General features: G+C 33.3%; 1 protein-coding gene across 1 annotated transcript; it reads left to right on the top strand.

Moving 5' to 3' along the window:
- The first annotated feature begins 12,972 nt into the window (after nt 1–12,972).
- Nucleotides 12,973–17,292, top strand: LOC110723309 (protein WALLS ARE THIN 1-like). The gene is made up of 6 exons (XM_021902659.1): nt 12,973–13,291; nt 13,409–13,471; nt 13,577–13,693; nt 14,184–14,589; nt 16,182–16,333; nt 16,702–17,292. The coding sequence occupies exons 1-6, from the start codon at nt 13,071–13,073 to the stop codon at nt 16,877–16,879; spliced, it is 1,137 nt and encodes a 378-aa protein (XP_021758351.1). The 5' UTR covers nt 12,973–13,070; the 3' UTR covers nt 16,880–17,292.
- Nucleotides 17,293–20,966: the final 3,674 nt, after the last annotated feature.

The following is a 20,966-nucleotide window of genomic DNA, read 5'->3' as shown; positions in this document are numbered from 1 at the left end:
CATGCAAAAAACTGCCTTGATTTGAGCTTTACCAATTAATTCTAGATGAGCACAAATGGGCACTTTTGATGTGTTACCCACTAATTTGGTACGTCAGAAACACCAGCATATTCATACTTAGCAAGAAAATAAACGTACGATTGGAGAATATTCGTTCAAAGCCAACTATATGGAAGATTCTTCAAAAGTGTTTTCTTATCTCTTTAGCTGTAATTCCCGTTCGTTCCCTTTTGTTTATCCCGTTAAGGTGAGATTACTTTATAATTTCGATTAGTCATTGAAAAAGGAAAGTAGTGGGTGTAAGAGTAAAGTTATAGCCGTCTATAATAATTTGTAATATGAGACAAACACAAAGGAACAAATAAAAAGAAAAATAAGATGAATATTAAGAGACAAAGGAAGTATTAAGACTATTTTATTTTATTCATTTTTATATGTGGTGGCCAATTAGTTTATTTTTTTTAAAGTCTCATAGATGATACAAGACTTAAAATCAAATCTCGTCTATATCATCCTGTCATTTACTCTTTCTACACCAAATTAAACCTTTTATTTTTACTTAGTAAAACATAATTTTACAAGAATTTTCATCCAATTCTATCATCCATCATCCCACGATTGAATGAATGATTTAGGAGAGGGAGGTGCCAACTTGGGGGATATTACTCGAAGCAATTAGAGATGCCAAAGAGGTACTCCCACAACTTTAGACCCCCAAAAATTAAAAAAGGTGCAAATTTTCAGCTTTATTTAAGTCATGGGAAACATTTTCATTGTGATTTCATATTATACGTGATTGCCAAAATATGGTGACCAACAAGTGAAGGTGGATTGTGGGGTAGAACATACGGATTATATGATATGAGAGCTTGATGAGATTAGATTCTACTAATGTATAATGATGAAAGTGATGATATTTTTAGGGCATCTAATGAAGGCAATCCAATCAAAATTTGACCACCTTCAAGTCTTTATCATTGAGATTGAGCTTCAATTAACTATATATCATAGGGCTTATAGATGATCTATGAATCTAGATAAAATCAATGACTAGGTAAGTAAATAAAAATTACAGTAGCTTGCCAAATGGTGTTAGAAGTATACAAAAAAAAAAAAAAAGAGTCTGAGCTAATGTGAGAGGGAGGGCAAATTGTAATTTCATTCGAGTGGGCTCCGCTATAGTACCTCATCTATGGAACAATAGAAAACCGATTTTTTTATCTTAACTTTTTCTAGGTATTTATAATTGTGTTATGTATGATGACTATTATATATACCATGTACAAATGTAAAAATGATGTTACGTTGATATAATAGAAATGAAACAATGCGCAATTAATTAAATGTAGACTACGAGAATGAAATGAAACTTCTATGACCTCTATAATAGGTGCAAGAGCCATCTTCAAGATGAATGATATAATGAAACGACGGCCATATCAATCAAGGAGGAAAGTCTTCTCCATTGATAGTTGTAGTGGTAGTGTTTCGAAATGACATGCAGGTTGCTCTCAATTAAAAAAACAAAAACAAAAACAAATAAAAATAAAATAATTGGATAACAATTTCTCGATAATAATTGCCTTAGGTATACACTTTCAAAGTTAAATTTGTTAGAATTCACTAGGTGATCAACTTTGGTACTTTGTAGTTAATGACTAACTAAATAGATTACTTTTACATCTTAAAACTTGAGCAATTTGTGTATCATAAAATAATCGACCAACATATTAGGCTGCTAATTATTGGCACACAATGATAAGGGAGTTGGTGCTAGTCGTCGCATCCCTAAACTACAAGCGTGACTGCGCGAAGCCCTTAAACTCCAATTTTAGTACATTTGATACTATGATCTGTATGATAGCTTTAAGACATTCGAGTAGTTTTGAATGACAAAGTTTGGAATCAGATTCAAGAGTCTCCTCATTCTTTGCATTTTTTAAAACATTATTATAAATTATCAATGGCCCAATCACAAGTACAAAATGGTGAAATTGAGCAATGGCCCAATCTTTTTCACTATCTGTCATAGATACTTCATATCTTTTGGTAAGTAGGAAAAACTTGTGAGTATTCTTAATAGGGATTGAATCTCTAATCTCATGGTTGAAAGACCAAGCAAGTTTGCATCTCACAACCAAGAGGTTGTGGGATTAGAGGCACTTTGGGGTGAAGATTCCCTTACTCTCCCCCCCACTTCCAAAGTGCCTAGCCCGTTAATCCGAGCCGGGAAGACTTATGAGAGGTTCCAACCCTTCTCCTTACCCAAAAAAAAAAAAAAAAAAAACTCAGGTTGGAAGAATCTTTCCTTACTACTTGACCAACACTTGATTATACTAATCGCTATAGATATATAGCTCTAAACATTGGCCCCCCCTATCGTGGTTTGCTATTAGCAGCATCTAACAAATGCACAAGCAAAATGGAGGATTCTGGTGACAAATTTGAAGGGCGGATCTATCCAATATCTAATTTGTAGTTGTTGCGCCTCCTACACCTCACCCTTAAAAAAAAAAAATAAAAAAAAATATAATACTAAGTCCATTTCACACTATTTTTTACACTTTCTATTTAGTTACCATATTGAATATGAATATATACTGTTCATGCTAACAACATAAATATTTAGTTCATAATTTAAAAAACAATTTGAGTTTAGGTCAAGTAATTGATTAATACTCGTAGATAAGATAAGAATTTTACTTCACATCTCTCATCCTCTCCTCAGCTTGCTATTTTTGTACAAGGAGCTATGAAATTAAAGGGAGTATCTTATAATCTCATACAAATCTTTGCAAAATATAAATCCACTAAAAAAAAAAAAGTAACCTTGCAAAATTAACCCTTTTATTCTATCTTTCTGAATATCTTCAAACATCTTCCCACACCATCCCTACCTTAAAAGAAAATACTCCCTCCATTTTTAAATACTTGCTCCATTTCTTCATGCGCGGAGTTTTAGCAAAAATTGGAGAAAGTAATAAAATATGGAGGTAGTGGTGTTAGTGGAAGAATATAAATTGTAAAAAACAAAAGTAGTTGAAAGATTGTAAGGAGAGTGAACACGAAATTAATAAAATATAATTTATGTTGGGTCCACTAGTTGAGAGAAATTAATTAAATATTATAAAAGCTTAAGGAAATAGAGCAAATATTTAAAAACGGCCGAAAATAAAAAATGAAACAAGTATTTAAAAACAGAGGGAGTAGTAATTAAAAATAATAAAAAAAGAGTGAAAAGGACTTAAAAAATAATCCCATAGAGAAACATTTGTAATCAAATGTCAACCATGCCATGCCAGAAAAAGTAGTTTCAACATCAAGTATGTTCAACTAAAGCAAGTCACAAATTGCAGCAGAGTTGTACTATATAATCAAAGGTTTTTAACATGTTAATCTTAGGATTTAACATCATTTCATGTTAATATCATAGGAATTTGATCTAATGGCGTGGTTAATAAACACTAATACAATTAACTTACGTGTCGCCCCACAAAAAAAATCTTTTCTGATTATAATTCACATAAGATCCATTTATTTTGTGAATCTAAAAAAGGTGAGAAGATAAACAAAGTGGAGAGTGATCATCAGTAAAAAGAAAAGCAAGAGGCCATGCAAATCTTAGCTTGTATCTTGATAGCATAAAGTCATCATATCAATAGGATTTTCCAGTCAAAAGGGGCAAAAAATATCAACAAACACAAATTGGTACCTTCGTTCATGATTTCATTCATCCACCGATTTTTTGTTCAAGGTATTATTGCATACCAATAGCTTGATCATGCAATACATACATATAGCTTCAAAATTTAAATTTATACTCATAGTTTTAGATGGTGCCGCCTGTATTCTCTACGTTTTTACATTACGGCCTCCTTGTGACTTTAAGACTAGTAAAATTATTATCTAGGAATTTACGATTTTAAATAAAAGTAAGGGTGATGAAAAGTCTAATTTTCTAGTGAGCTACAAGAATTTGGATCAATCGGCTGGCTTGACTCAATGAGCTAATTAGTTGAGCTTGATTAAGAGTAAGTTCTGATGAACAAATAACAGTTATAATATACGGAGTACATTGATTTGACAGAGTATTTTGTTGGTTGGAGTTGGAGTTCAGTTTTGTGCTAAATTGAGCCTAAAATTTCTGTAAGAAAATAATTTCAGCAAGTGCTCTAATAAGAGTGCAAAAGTATCTTTAGAGCTTTAACATTGAGTTCTTTACCCTTTGTTTGCATCAGGAACCTGAAATTCATGCGTATATCTATGATTCTATGGCATTCATAATTCTCATGACTTTAGTAGTTAAACTAGCATTGAAGGGGAAGGATGCATCCCTCCTTTTCTCTTCTCTTCCTTTCCCTCCATTTCTCTCTATCTAAAAATAGTGTCAAGGATTTCGGAATCAAGAAACCTCAAGTCCCAAAAGTATTCGTGCTTCATAGATTAAATCCTCAAAAGTGAATCTCAATAGAAACATTAATCTTCCATAGACCTTAATACCCATATATTAGCTAAAATATAGCCTCAAACATAAATACTACGTATCATGGTAGGGGCAAGAATTAGGAATAACTTTATTTTATAACAGCCAAACAAAAGCAATAAAAGGATTAGTAGTAAAAATACCTACTAGAAGAAATGAGCTACATATGTGCCAAGCCACATAGAGTTAAAGAGATCTTCCCAAATTAAGGGACATGAGAAGATTGAAAAATCCGAAGAAAGAACTCCTATGCCATATTGCATTTGCTTAATGAAATACCAAATTCAGTAAAATGACTAGAAGAAAAAAACAAATATTTTTTTTTTTTTTTTTTTTTTTCTTTTTTTTTTTTTTGGCAACTGTTTCTTGCTCACTCATCTTGATTAGAAACCGCTAGATCGAGTTAGGGCGAGCCCAATGATTTCTTCCAGACAGCTTACAAACCAAAGTGGTTCACTACATACTCTTGGACTCTTGCTTTGGAAATCTTTCCGTTCCATTATGTTCTGCTCTAATCTGATTTATACAAATTAGGTAAACATGTCAAATAAATGTCTAATTGCACAATTTAATTATGTTCTTTTGTGTTGCTAACTATTAGATGAAGGAATAGACGTATCAAGAGTGGTTGACAAACATAATTCGAGTATGGCCAATCTCAACAAATTGAAGCAACACCAAAACATTTGATACATCTGAAAAGTTGAAGTTTTGATTTCTACGTTCAAGGTAAGGTTGGGGTTGGAGAGCGGATAAGGAAAGAAAATTTCACTTTCCTGACCAGTGTAAAAGGATGAAAGGATGCCTATTAGAGAGGTTTAAGGTCTAAAGAGGCTTTTTTTCAGTTCGCATGTCAATACCATGTTTTTGAAAACATATGCTCCCCTTAGCATATGTCATTATGTGATCCACATGCTGACATGCTAGTCTGTTTAGTGTGTGCACAACACGCGCTAGTACGAGCACATTCTTAAAATCTAAGAGTGGTATAGGCTTTCTCATTACTAAGGTAACAATAAAAGAATAACACATACTCCAACCTAGTTTCAACATACACAGACAATATAGTCTTAGAAATTTTAGAGTCAAACTTCGAAAGAGATAAATGACTAGCTCCAGCCGCAAAGTTAAAGGCTGAGTCACTACCTCACTTGCAGCCGTAAGAAATGCTCTCAGATTGCAGCAGCTTCTATCATAAGATTGTCCAATTGAAGAGGATGTACCATGAATGGCAATCTTGTGATTTCAATTATTGTTGAGGAAAAGGGGGAAAAGAATCAGCTAAGTTCTAAATGGCTTCATCACATGCAATAACAGACAACAGTTACACAATTATTAAGAACAAAACACAACAGGGTTTAATTTTTACGAGTAAAGAGCCAAAAAAAATTCAATGCATGCAAATGAGACTTAAGCCAATCAAACATGACAATTATACAATCATGTAAGTAATTTTGTATTTCTTAATAGAGCCTCTTGTGTCAATTAGTTCAAATTCTTTTTGCACTATAGTAAAAGTAAGGTTGCGTACATCCAATCTCCTATTACCATACCATGTCCAAGGTACGAGCCTCTTTGTAGATACTATACTTGCTATTCTGATATTTCTCACGAGGGGCAGTATATCCTTTATTTAAGGTGGGAAATAGTGTGTCCTAGTACAAGATACATTTTCCCCTTCAATTTGCACAACACCATCAAGATTTGGTAAATCAAAGAAAAAAGGCATAAAGAGAAACAAGGAAGATAAGAGGACAAAAGGAAAAAAAATATTTGTTATCAATGGATGAATATCCCGCCCTTTCACACCTTGCACGATAAAATTAGGATTTTTTAAACTCGTAAAAAAAAGGGAGGTTAGCATTAAAGTCGATAAAAAAAAAAAACAAAAAACAAAAGTACTGTCAACTTCATGAAAAAGCTTCCTAAAAATGAATGCAAAGGGTCACCATTGAGCTTGAAAGTTACAGGTATTTATGCACATCAGTTTCAGATTTGTGGTAAACTATCCATTACATTTGAAAGTAATAATCTTTCCACGCCTAATATCTCATGTTTTACTCATACTTATGTTCCACTACTGAGGGCATAATTGTCACTTGAAGCACTAGGGGAAGGTAATTTGCTAGGTCCAAACACAACGGATGGCAGATTGTAAAGTTTTCAGAGGTTTAAGCGATTATATGTAAAGAGTAAAAATTATAGAAATAGATGATTTTTTTTAAGGAAATAAAACTCGAGATCATGGATGATTTTGCACGAATTATCCAAAAAAGAAAAATATAAAAATAATTCTCCCTAATCAATTCCTACATTACTTAATAGTACGCCACATGATGGACACAAGTAATATAACACTCTATATGACTCGGTATGCATAAGATATCCTTAAAACAACGTTTGCCTAAATACGATAAAACATAGTCAAGTCCCACATAAATAAAATTTCAAGTCATCATATGAGTATAATACTCTTCATGAGATCATGACTTAAATTACATGAAAATTTCTGATAGAACAAAGGACACTTGGTAATTACAATCAATCACATTTCTTGAACACTTGAAAACAGAAATTGATAGCATGTGATGACTTGATGAGAGATTGAGAGGGTGACTAACAATAGAAGCAAGCATAGGATCAAAATGAGCATAAGGTATACATGCCAGGATCTTAACACAACATAACTGCCCCTAGAAATTATAGCAATGCTACAGTTTGACCCGACCAAAAACAGGTCGGATCCTGAATAGTCCTAATCTCCAAAATAGGAGTCAATATTTCATACAAATTTGACCATAGAAGAGATCCTCTCGTGCAAAACTAAATCAGCTATAGCTGTGAGCCATGTACTTAATTATGTAACCCAAAAGAGGAGGAAGTTGTGCAGATGGGTAATCAATTTCACAACCTGTATTGGTCAGGGTGGTGTCCGACCGGTTCATGCAGGCCGGGTCACCCTTCTAGTATTTATACATTAACATACTGAAAATGTCTACTTTACCCTTATGACATGTTTAATGCAACTAGAGATGTCAATTTTGAACACTGGGTCAGGTGTAGTTCGATTTGGGTCACACTAAAATTATTATGCCCATGCAAGTTGAATTATGATTTGGGTCTCGAGTTTGGTCAAATTTAATAGGGTCGGATTAGTTTTTGACACCTTTAGATGAAACACCAATATATTCCAATAAAAAATAAAATAAAATAAAAAAAAGCTTTGTGGCATACACATAATAAAGCTTGGGTTGTCAGATTAAGAAATATATTTTACTTGGTTAGTGCAGCCTTTATCCATTTTAATATATTTAAATTAAAAATAAACATGATGTTGATATTAAAATATGTAAAGAAAGAAGTTGAAATTTACAGTGATGATGATGGTGTCAAAGGGAGAGGAAGAGGGGTCAGTATGTCTCTTAAAGTAGAGGTGATGATAGCAGAGCATAACCCACAATAAGGGAACACCTGCTAAGTGAGGAAACATTAGTGGAAGCACCTCTATTAAGTTTTCCTTAAGAAGAGGACTAATAATCAATCTTAAGAAGGCGTTAAAAAGAAAATTAATGACCTTTGATCATATTGATTATAATCTGTGGGTAGTTATACAAAAAAGATTATGTTAGATTTATGATTTTGAATGTCTGGTGGTAAAGTTGGATTCTTCTTGTTGGCTACTTTTCTTCTTTTCAACACCATGGTGCTATACCAGTTAAAAGTAGTCTTATTTTGCAAATTTGGGATTAAAAGATCAGATGAGTGGACCCTATCTCCTGAATTCCTGAAAAAATCTCACTAGCAAAGTATTACTGTTGTTTTGAATTAATAATCTCGTATACTTAGTACGAGACTACGAGTATTATTTTGGATGTGTTTATTTTGAATGTGTGAAAGAAATTATCACATTTTATATCATATAAAATAATAATGGTTTATGAATGAATTTTCTAATATGCAACTACTTAATTAAGTGATGAAAAATGAAAAAAAAATGCCAACTATTTTAAAAGGTCTTTTTGAAAATTGCATATCCCATACATTCTTAAAAAAATGTAACACTTTTTTGCTTGTTTCATAATAATGAAAATTCCTACTTTAATAATTTGATTACTGCTAGCGACAACAAATTCACCACCAACCAACAATTATTGGATAAAATGTGACGACTATTTTGAAATGGAGGGAGTATTTGTATAAGAATCTTTTCTTTCTCCTACCCAGTAGTATTTAACTACAAAATTTGTGCTTGATTGAACAATCTTTAGCATATGATTTATTTTATACAGTTTTAAAAAAACTGTTACTAACTGTTTAACTGTGCAGAGTGTCATGATGAGGCTCACTCAACGGCATCTTCATTCTTCAGTAGACACTAGGTCTGTATTGGGATTCACTTAAAGTGAGAATTTAAGAAAAGGTTAAAGGAATGGGAATTTTTCCTTATATAAACAAGATGTTTGCATCAAAAGTATAAACTACGGAGTATTTTCTTTGCTCTTTCCATAATATAACTCCAAAATCTTTTGTATGAGCACAAATAAGAAAAAAGATTCTCAAATCTCACTTAATTAGTGTAAAAAAAAAAAAAAAAAAAGAGACAGAAAAAGGAGCACCATTGGTACATTGCTACACACATGTTCTTAGCTGCATTTTTTCATCTCACTATTGCTAGTCAGCAGATATGAATATTCATAACACTTTTAGACTGAAACTGATTATGTCATTTGACCTAATAATGAGGGATGCAACGGACAATTAAGAGTTAATAATGGCATAGTATTGTATATAACTATATAAGCAAAGCAGTACATGTACGGCCGAAAGGAGTTTGCTTTTATGATGGATGGTATATTATTAAAGTATAAAATTTGATAAAGTTTCCCTCCTAGTTCCAGGTGATTTTGAGATCGATTCTCATCATTCGCCCTTTATAGCTCTCTAAACACCAAAATTAAAGTATAAAGTTTTCCAAATTGAATAAGTTTGCTGAGATTCAAGTTTGGCACTTAATTATTTATATTCTTTTTTTTTTTTTTTTTTTTTTTTTTTTTTTTTTTTGGTACCTTAAGTTTTAGTTTCCGTTAATTCAAGCATTTCTTAGTTTCAACTTTCAAATTTTGTTAACGCTTGACATAATTTCATTGTAATAAATTTTCTATAACACAGCTAGACATAATTTCATTGTAACTCTTGCTAAGATGTGGTTTGAGTCGACGAGGGAGCTCCTAGGGTTGGTTTGAGGTGGTCCAAAAGTACACAACCATAACATACAAGTAACACAAGAAACTACGATAGAGATGGTTTATTCATGAAAACCCCAGATATTACACACACATAGTTTGAAGATAATTCCATAATAAGTTGTCAAGAGGAGATATAATTATGAGTACTAGTTTTTCAATAACCAGAAAAGCAAACAAAAACATAACAATACTAATAATAACACAACATCAAACTCCCACCTATAATGATAAGCACACCTAATACAATAGGTCTACAAAGAAGCATACACATGGCTTTGTTGTTTATACTTCTGCTAAAAAAGGTTAAGATAAATTCAAATAAGATCTTTCAAGGTTTTCTCCTTTCTGGTTCCCTCTAGGGTTTCTTCATTAGGAGAGTTTTTCTAGCCTCTATTGCTAGATTTTTTCTGCATTTTTGAAGGTTTTCCTTCACTCTTCTCCTTTTATCTCTGTCTCTGTCTCTTTCATCTCTTTTCTTCTGGTCTCCTTTGTGAATCTTTGTAGGAGCTTCCACCGGTGTTTTTATTGGTGGTAAGCCCCAAAAACCATTATAATCGATTTCAATAAATGGATCCCATCTTTAAGATGGTGGTTCTTCTATTAGAATTAATTTCTTTTTTTGTTTGTCTGCCGAAAATTGAAGATTTAGGATTTTATAATATCCAGAAGTATCTAGAAGACCATATGAGTATTTTCATTCAAACAACTATTCATCAGTGGATCTCAAACCGAATTAGTGCTAACTCACAGATTGTATGGCTTCGGATGAAGTTTTTTTTTTTTTTTTTATTAAGGCTATCGTTGATCGAATCTGCGATGTAACTAATTATAAGGTGATTTGTACTTGTGTTGGTATTCTAAAGTTTCTAGGAATTTGTTTATAAGTGTCATTTGACTATCTTTCATTAATGAAATCATTTTTCTTTCGGTTAAAAAAAAAAAAAAAATACCAAAAACTTTCAAGACTAAAAAATAATTTTAGATTTAGATAAAGGCAAATACATTTAGAAAAACTTACTTAAATTTAAAAGAGACTTCCGATAAAAAAAGGTACAAACATGAGAAAAAGAATCCCACACAAAGAATAAAAAACAAAGCACATACATTAAATCGACTGTCTGAATTCAAACCCTTAACTAATTCCAATAAACGGTCATGTCCATCGTTGGTTTTAGCCAAGTCAAATATAATCCTATAAGCTTAATCCGGTACTTCTTCATTCTACCTCTTATTCTCTAATACATCCAATATTCCAAACCTTCCAAAAACTCTTAAGTATTCTTTTAATTTTGCTGACCTTGAAGACCTTTACATAAGAATTTTCTCTAGATGTCTAATCTCTCATAAGTGCCATTACTCATCCATCAGTTTTATCAATGCAAGCCAATAACTAAATCTAAATACCATTAAAGTGGACCCTTCAATTCAAGAAACTCATATCTGTGATGTATAACTCTGTATATCCATATGATGTTATCACAATAATCCAGAATTCTCATACATATATTTTCATAAGAAATTGGCCTGGTTAGACTAATTTACTTGGCTTGTTTGACTAGGCATTGATAAATGTATATGTGTCTAATTAGATCAATTATAAGTATAGAAATTAATCAAAGACAAAAACCCTAATTTCAAGCATTCCCTTCCACTCTCCCAACACCACAGTGACCACATGTCCTATTGCATTATCATCTAATACTGCCACATCAATTTTAAGTATTCTGATACGTGACACTACAATTTTTGATCATAGTACCACCTTATGCTCGCCACCATTGAACTTTCATAATTACCCGTGCTTCATCAACACCACTCAAACCGTCATAAACACTCTTTTTCACATTGTTCTAAGCCTCTAGAGATCAACTACATATTACTCCGTGATCCCTGACATGAAACAAAATTTATAACTCGAGGTTCCTTAATCACAATTTTATAAAGCTTCAAATGCTCATCTTAGACACAATGATCCCGAATATCACTCTTATGGTCAAGTAATAAAGGTCATATCATAAAGATCATATCATAAAGTAGTCATGTTCATCTGTTTCACAGTGAAGCAAATCCAACTTCCACCTACAAGCAGTCGCGTATCTAAATATATAAGCAGGTAGCACAAGACTAAGTGTAGCCCAAAGTTCCCAAATGTTTATGGAATATTTTAAAATTTTGTTACCTTCTTAAAATAAAGTAGATTTCACTTCTAAATTTTCTTATACTATCGTATGATGTATAAGAGTTTATATGTACATGTATAAGAATTTACTTATACTCTTAAACAAAAGTTTTTACTCTATCTTATATTATAATAAGATGCATAATATTATGAAATACTCGCAGCGAGTATTATAAGATGTAATAAAAAAAAAAAAAAATTATTGATACGGAGGAATTAATAAGCCATTGAATAACTATAAAATAGTCTTATAATAGTATAAGTAAAGCTCACGTATACTATCTGAAATTGTAGAAAATTTTCCTATAAAATAAAACATTCTCTTCATTCTTCTAAATCACAGATAAGACTGCAATAAATACTGTGAAGTACTGGTATAATTTTACAACTTAAAAAATGTTAATACTAGAGAACAGTGTTGTTCATCACATCTACAAAACCTATGACCAAACCATATTATAATTTACTTGTATTGATGATAACGCATTCGTGATGGGAAAAGTATAATTGTTTAAAATAGTCAATATTGTTTGTATTAATTCATGTATTTATTAAAGTTAATAAAGAGATTAAAGTAATATTTATTAAGTCAATACAAGTGTATGACAGTATGAGAGAGGAGGGTGGGACTGTGGGAGGGTGATGGTGGGGTACTAAGGAAGAAGGCACGCATGGGAGTAACCCACCACCCCTCGTGCGTGCATGCTATCTTATTCTATCTATCAATGGCGGCTTCAATTCATAGACAATCACCTCTCTCTCTCTCTCTCTTTTCTGGCTTTCTCCCTTTTTCCCTACTCCTCTATTACCCATGATTATTCGCATGCCTCCAAACAGAACCTTGTTCCTTATAGCAATTAGAGACTGTCTTTTCAGCTTAGCAATACATCAAGAGAGAAAATTAGAAAAAGTCTAGCAACAAGGATATATATGGAAAACAACCAAATTCATTTGGAAGCCTCATTTTTAATTAGTAGTATAACATCTTTTATGGCCCTACATTGTGGGCCATGAAGTTATACTATATAGGGACCCAATCACTCCCTTGTATTCTTATATTTATACTCCACAACTTTGGTCCAAAAATCTCAACATCTCTATCCTTCCCTCTCTTCTTACTCCCATCATATTCTGAAACTACTGCTTTATAGTTTTAGTAAAAATGGCGGATAGTGGTGCTGCTCACTCTAAGAGGATGTGGTGTTCGATCCCCGAAAAGTTCCAGCTGCATGCAGCTATGCTGGCGTTGCAGTTTGGGTATGCCGGTTTTCATGTGGTCTCTAGAGCTGCCCTTAACATGGGAGTAAGCAAGCTTGTCTTCCCTGTGTATAGGAATGTCATCGCTTTGCTTCTCCTCCTTCCTTTCGCCTATTTTCTCGAAAAGTATGTCCTTGAACAATGATCACTCATTTCTTCTTACATTTCACATGTGTTTTTTTTGGGTCTGTATTTGGCCTTAACCTACATGAAGCGCTACTAACTGTCTTGTTTTGCTATCAGGAAGGAGAGGCCTGCCATTACTTTTTCATTCTTAGTTCAGTTCTTCCTTCTGGCACTAGTTGGGTATGATTCATATACAAGACGATCACACACTTCCAATTATAACAATTTAGCGCAGTGACATGTAAAATAATTAATGAATTATCTTATGTACGTACCTTTTCACAGAATAACAGCAAACCAAGGATTCTATTTGCTGGGTTTGGACAATACATCGCCCACTTTCGCCTCGGCTGTTCAGAATTCTGTCCCTGCTCTCACCTTCCTCATGGCTGCACTTCTCAGGTCAGCCTGTCCATCTCTTAAAGCGCTATTCACAATCAAACTGCACATCAGATTAAAGTCATTAAACATGCACGTGTTTTACGCAAAACATAAAGAGCATACACCATCAACGTAAATCTCACAAGAAAAATGTCAAAATTTATACAAGAACATACTTCAGATAATATTGTTAAAAGAAAAGGTACCTAAAAACAATTACTCCCCTCTATCTCATTAGGTGTGACATAAGGTCTTTCTAGGCTTGTTCCAAAGAGAACTGTCACATCTAAGTAATCAGTGCAGTTTACACACGATTGAGCATTTATATCCCAAATAAAATAAAATAATCCTAACAAATAACTAATAATAGAGAATAAGGACATGAACTGGACGTATAATAATACTAATAAATGTATTTTTTTAAAGAATGGTTTTATTTTATTTTTTATTTTAAAAAGAGACAATCACAGCAGGACGGTGGTATTGAAAAGCTTGGTTGTAAATTCTGCAGGATAGAGAAGGTGAGACTAGACAGAAAGGATGGTATAGCGAAGGTGCTAGGAACAGCATGCTGTGTAGCAGGGGCCACAATTATTACATTATACCAAGGTCCAGTGATATACTCCCCCAACAAAGAACTCCACGATACGACGCCGGTGCTTCTCTCATTAGGAGATGCCAATGGCAAGAGTTGGACCTTGGGATGCATCTTCCTAATTGGACATTGCCTGTCATGGTCTGGTTGGCTAGTCTTGCAGGCACCTGTTCTGAAGAAGTACCCAGCACGGCTCTCTGTCACCTCCTACACTTGCTTCTTTGGGTTGATACAATTTATGGTTATTGCTGCCATCTTTGAGAGGGACTTTGAAGCTTGGAAGTTCCATTCGGGTAGTGAACTCTTCACTATCATGTATGCGGTAAGCAACTCAAAATCTAAGTCCAATAATACCCATATTAATTATTATGCATATAAGCATATTATACAGTACTATACAATAACGTCAAGTTCATGTGACAAATAGTTGTTACAGAAAATTTTTCCTCTCACAATCTTACATTGGCTGGGCAACAAATTAGAAATTAGGCACCATCATAACACCCTTAACATAACCTTTTGTGTTCAATTGTTCATGCATGCGTTTTTTCTTTTTCTTTTTTTTTTTTAGCTCGTTCAATGACCATGTGATTAGTAATAAAATTAAGAACATCCAAGAGTTTAAGGCAGTTTATTGATAAGAGTGTATGCTGCGATCATTATACCATCATCATCCTTATGGTGCAACCTTTAAAAGATGCACCAATCATCGAGATATTTTAACTCAGTAACTCGCTAGATTACTTAAACAGTTAAACTATTGGAGAACTTATGAAGTGGTTCTAGATAAATAAGAGGGGGCACATACATTCAATAGCCTCCCATGTATAGTAGTTTTCAGTTGATGTATCACCTCATATGAAGTAATGAGCTGAACAATGGGGGAGATTTGTAAGATTAAGTCTAGCCAATTAGTTGAAAAAAGGCAGAATAAGGTTGGTCAGTAAAGTAACATTTTAACTATTTCCCCACTCAATAATCATAGGTACCCCAACCCATGTGGAATCCACAACTCGTAGGACTAATAGCTCACTAAATTTATATAGTACAAGTACAAAATACAGCCATACAAGCATATATGAATATACAATGTTCTCTTAAAGAGTTAAGCATGTAATTTGCAACTCTTTGGAACCTCAAAAGCAACTAGAAGATTAACAAATGACGACACCGGGAGGTTTTGAAAGATCAATGTAATTATTTAAGAGGTATCTTCACATTTATTTTATATCATTTCTCCATTCATTTTTAGTTGTAACATTTTGACTTTCACACTTGTCAATGCATAATTTCAACCCTTTATATCCTTATACATGAATGAAAAAAATAAAAATTTGATATTGTAAAAATATAAATTGAGACGAATCTAACAACAACTCATATGACTACGTTTTACCCATCATATAAATTAACAAAGGTGGGTCAAATGTTAAACTTTGAAAAAAGTGTAAATTTTTAAATGTAACTAAAAGTGAACGAAGGAAGTACAATACCGCACATCTACACCACCCAAATCTTATTTTTATTGAGGTTTCAAAACTCCTACTTGGCTATTTGGATCACCCTGGATTTTTGAAGAAATGAGGGAGAGATTACATGTTTGAGTCCTTACCAAGAATGTCCATTAGGTTCAAACCCGGATAAAGAGACCATAGTTAACAGGTAAATATAGAAATTGGCACATCGTTCACGTACCATGTACATAAGCACAAATCACTTTCGCTAAAGTTTGTTAGGTTAGGTGCTCTGGCTACTTTACTTTTTTTCACTTTCAGTAAACTGAAGTTTAAGTTAATCATGAAATGCCAGTTAATGACTTTACAAGGGTGCAACTAATAATAATTGAAATGAGATATTATTGTGAAATGTTATGTTCACTTAAAAAATTTGCTAACTAATTCAATACATTTGCAGGGAGTGGTAGCATCAGGGATCGCTTTCGCTGTACAAATATGGTGTATTGATAGGGGAGGCCCAGTATTTGTAGCAGTTTATCAACCTGTTCAAACTTTGGTTGTCGCTATTATGGCTTCCATTGCTTTGGGAGAGCAATTCTACTTGGGAGGGTCAGTACTAAACTTTCTTCTTGTATTACTATATCTTTCTCCCCCACCCACAAACTATCTATCTCAACTTTCACTATCCTAGGCAACTCTAATCAATATTAACACTCCACCCCACAAAAAAGGAGAGATTAAATTAAGGAAAAGGAAAAGGGATGAAATTAGAAAGGAAAAAAAAAAACAGAGCACTCATCAATCATGCAATTAAGTATGACCTACTTGCATGACCCATTTTGCAGCTAAGTTAGGTAGTATTCCATAAGGTTTGTGGCATATCAATTAGTCATTTTGGTTAGACAATATTGGATAGAGTTTTAATTTTAAATTGGATGAGTAATCTAACTGACAATGATTGAAAAATATGTTGGCAGGATCCTAGGGGCAATATTGATCATAGCGGGACTCTACCAAGTTTTGTGGGGTAAGAGTGAGGAGGCAAAGTTTGCCAAGGCTGCAATCCAGTCTCCAGCAGAGCATGGAAACAACAGGACATCAAGCCAAGCAAAGTCCCTTACTCAACCCCTTCTCCCCCCATCAGACAACGTCTAGTGACCACAACAAAATGAACCTTGAATTGGTGGCTCGGGTTGGAAAACAAGCAAACTACTACTACTGCGTCAAAAGAGTTTGTTTTTTTGGTGTGTGTATCAAGTTTTCATTCAATTAGTGTCCTCTCACTAGGAGATGGGCTAAAGCCTAAAGGGAGTAAAAAAGGAATAGGTATTAGGGAAGAATGTGATGATTTTTACTATCTCTAAAGGTGTGTATCAAGGGGAGCTTAAACCCCCACACCCCCACCAACTCCACGCTTTACATCGTAATTAATGGTTTGATTTACAAAGAAAGAAAATGCACTTTCAAGAAAAATTTTGTGGCGTGCCAGATGTATGGACCCATGTCCATTTCCTGTCTTAAACACTATTCAGAAATGGAAATGCATATTCAACTTTTTTGCGCTTTTATGGTAATGACTTATATGTGATGATTTCATTACAAACTAACCAACCAATTCTGATGACTTTATGGATTTATGTAAATCATGATAAATTATGATTCCATATTTACATAGGTAAATAATTTTAACACATGTAAATGCAATAACCACAACACACGCCAGAATATCTAATTTCAACAGGAATATATTTTTTCAAGATTTGTTAGATACCTGGATGAGGGAGACAACACTGCAGGATTCCATGAACAATTATAGAGAAGCAGCAGTAGACTTTCTGGGGAAAATTAAATACATCTGAACTACAGTCGTTTGCCAATGTGCTGATAAATTCAGCTCCTGTAAAACAAACAGAACAACAGAAAGCACATGTAGATGAAATTACATTAATCACTAACAAACAATGTTTTTTTATAATAAGTGGCTATTGAATATAGATCAGTAGTATCAGCATTATCAAAAATCCTTCTGCGATAAGTTGTTCATTGACAATCGGATCTAGATGAAGCTTACATTAGATTAGATTGTCACACTTTAACAGCAAAATCAATAACTTTTAACCATTATTAAAGACAGTTACATTTTATAAGATTTGTACAGAATTCCTAAACTATAGAATTTGAGCCTTAAGCATATCTATACTCTCACTGTTTACATACAGGTATGCAGAAATGTCAAAGAAATATACAAAGTATAAAACACCAAGTGGGCACAATATATGAATATTTGACTCAATTGTAAGTAGGCTCAAATGTTTCAAAATTGGTGAACACAGAATGCGACATGCAGCTAGTACTTAGAAGTTGATAATTTGACCAAGGAACAGAACAAAAATCTCAGGGGTTTCAAAGTTCAAATCCCAAATTACAGGGGTAAAGAAAGTTGTCCCAAAATGTAACTAAGATTAATATGAAGACTAAAATAGAGGTACATGAACAAGGTTTGGAGAAGCATCAAGTAACCAATGAAATTTATGAAAAATAAAATAAGTAATCCATGAGTATAAGTTGTTTACAAGAAAAAATAGGATATACATTAATAAAATATAGATCAAAACTGATTTATTATGCATTCACCATCCTCAACCCCAAAACTTCATTGCAAATCTAGCTACTGGAAAACTTTAGGCAAGACAAGCCAAATTTTAACAGATCCCAAGAGAGCATAGTGAAAATGCAGGTCTCCTCAAGGACTATTATTACAACAATTAGAGCCTTTCCAGAAAGCATTTGTTTTCAAGGAGGTGCCTTTTCTTTTCATTATGTGAATTATATCAATTTCTTTCAGCTTATATAGTATTAATCTATACAATCTGCCCCACCATGCTACCACGCCTCTTCCTTTTCCAATTTCCTCTTGGCCATCAGTTCTTACAACCAAGATCCTTTTACACTCCATATGGTGGAGGCAACACTAACAGTATACTTCGTATTCCATTAATTCTCCAACAGTCCAACTAGATCTTCCTATCTTCCCAACAGAACCAGTCCTGCAGTATTTCTCCAACACTGGAAAAGGACATGCAATCCGAGTGATGGACCTTTAGAGATAAAATTGGCTTTCAGAACCTAGACTATATCTTAAAAAACTTACAGTCACTAAATTTCAACCAGCCACAGTAATTCAGTGACAGAGATGTGGATTGCAGCCATTAAGTTCACTTCTCGTGGAGAAAAGAAACTTACAAATACAGAAAGTCTCAATCAATTTCATATCATGATCAAATTCCATGGAGTCATTGTATTACAGGAACTTGAATCTTAATGAAAGCAAAGCAAATGACAAATTTAATATAGGAGCATGAAGCTTTATTCCGAACACTCTCCCAAAGATGATGAAACATAATAAAATGGCCCTACTCACCATTAAAAACAAGAAGCATGAACATAAAAATCAACAGCTATATTCCATCATGTGGAAAGTGAAACGATTACCACAAAAACCATTTAATTACACTAACACTAACAGTCTAACAGCAGGAAAGCTTAGGCATGAATGCAATCAGGATATGCTTATATATGAAATATTTTAAAATTTTCAACAAATCTCAAGTAAGTAGCTTATGGCACAGATAAATAAACTTGCCAACATTGCAGGGATCAAGAGAAGATTTCATTTTAAAGAACTAAGGATCATTTACTAGTTTGTACTTCTTTTGGAGTCTAAACATACAAACAAGACTATTGGTACTTTTAGATCCCATGTTAATACAATTTATACCAACATGAGGTCTAAAAGTACTAGCGGACATTGGTTATTGTCATTCATAACTAGAGTAATTATTTCAGAGTTGATAATTACAGCTCAAATTATCAAGTTTTATGCTTGTTATACAATTAAGCTAGAAATGTCGAGCTCGTTTCAATATTTTTTGTATGAATTGGTAACCTAAATTTTCTCTCTATCTAACCCAAATTACTGTCTATAACTTCAATACAACATAATATGTCACTTTACATCAATATCATACTATAAGTCATAGCAATTCCAATGCAACATGCCAAATTGCCAATCGACAATACACAATTTTAACTAAATTTCCTCGAACTCTTTAATTGGGTGATGAAATTCATACATTTCTAATTTTTGGTCATATGATATCTTTCTCTTACCCTAACTAAATCAAATCAACAATTATTGATTAATTTCCCAGCATGTTGTAATCTCTCTCTTCCTAATCGAAATTCTGCCATTCTAATTCTTTCGGACTGAAACAATTAGCAGCGAAAATTGTCCCTAGGTTTATGGAAAATTGAAATTGCGCAAGAGATTGAAGGTGAAATCAGACGATGCAAAGTAGTATGAAATTGAAAAATTACGAAAGAGCAATACATCGAAAACCCTAAAATTAGTATAATCGGGATTTGAGAGGGGACCTGTTACTGCTGGTTGCTTTGGCCGAAGCCATGTTCTTTGGCGCCAAAGCTTCAAAATCTTTTTAGGGAAAGCGAAGTTTCGAGGGGTCAAAGTGAAATATAGGGAAAGTTTATGATAAATTGGTAATGTCTGATATTGATCAATCTATCACGTTTTACCTAATATCACGTTTTAGCTAAGTGTTTTATATTAGTATTTTGAATTAGAATCTTGCTAGCGAACGTCCGGGGTGTTAGATAAGCATTTAAAATACTTCCTAAAATAGTATTAATTTAGGAATGCATGACAAAATCACGCGTTGATCAGTGTAATTAATACTAGTATAACCATCGTTTCATCTCATTTCAATCCCCTTTATATCTTCATTTATTGATGGTTGAATTCATGAATATTTAATTAAAGTATTTTCTATGTGTGATTAGCCATCATTAAACATCATATAGGTACCCTTAGTGAAAGATCGAAAGATGAAGTTAAGGGGTTGCCTCAAATTGATCATTAGGCTAGAACGACTATGAAAACAGGGAATACCTAGCCTAGGGGACTTTGTTTTTTGGTCTGTTTGTGCTCATAATGTTGATTGATATGCTTAGGTGATTGTCTTAGTTATAAAAATAGATCTTTGGTAGGAGATTAGGCCAATCTAGCTAGCTTGAAAAGTAGTTAAAGTATTATTGGATGAATCATTCCCTTCATAAGTGTTAGGAAATAAGGGTGTAATTGTTTTTTATTAATGCGGAACAAGTCAATGAAAAATAAGAACGAGAAAAGCAATAAAGAAGATAAACAAAAAACACAAGGATATAC

The sequence above is a fragment of the Chenopodium quinoa genome, unplaced genomic scaffold (genome assembly GCF_001683475.1).
Source record: "Chenopodium quinoa cultivar QQ74 unplaced genomic scaffold, ASM168347v1, whole genome shotgun sequence".
NCBI lineage: Eukaryota > Viridiplantae > Streptophyta > Magnoliopsida > Caryophyllales > Amaranthaceae > Chenopodium > Chenopodium quinoa.
Note: the sequence above shows the minus strand (reverse complement) of the source record. Positions and strands in the feature narration are given on the sequence as shown.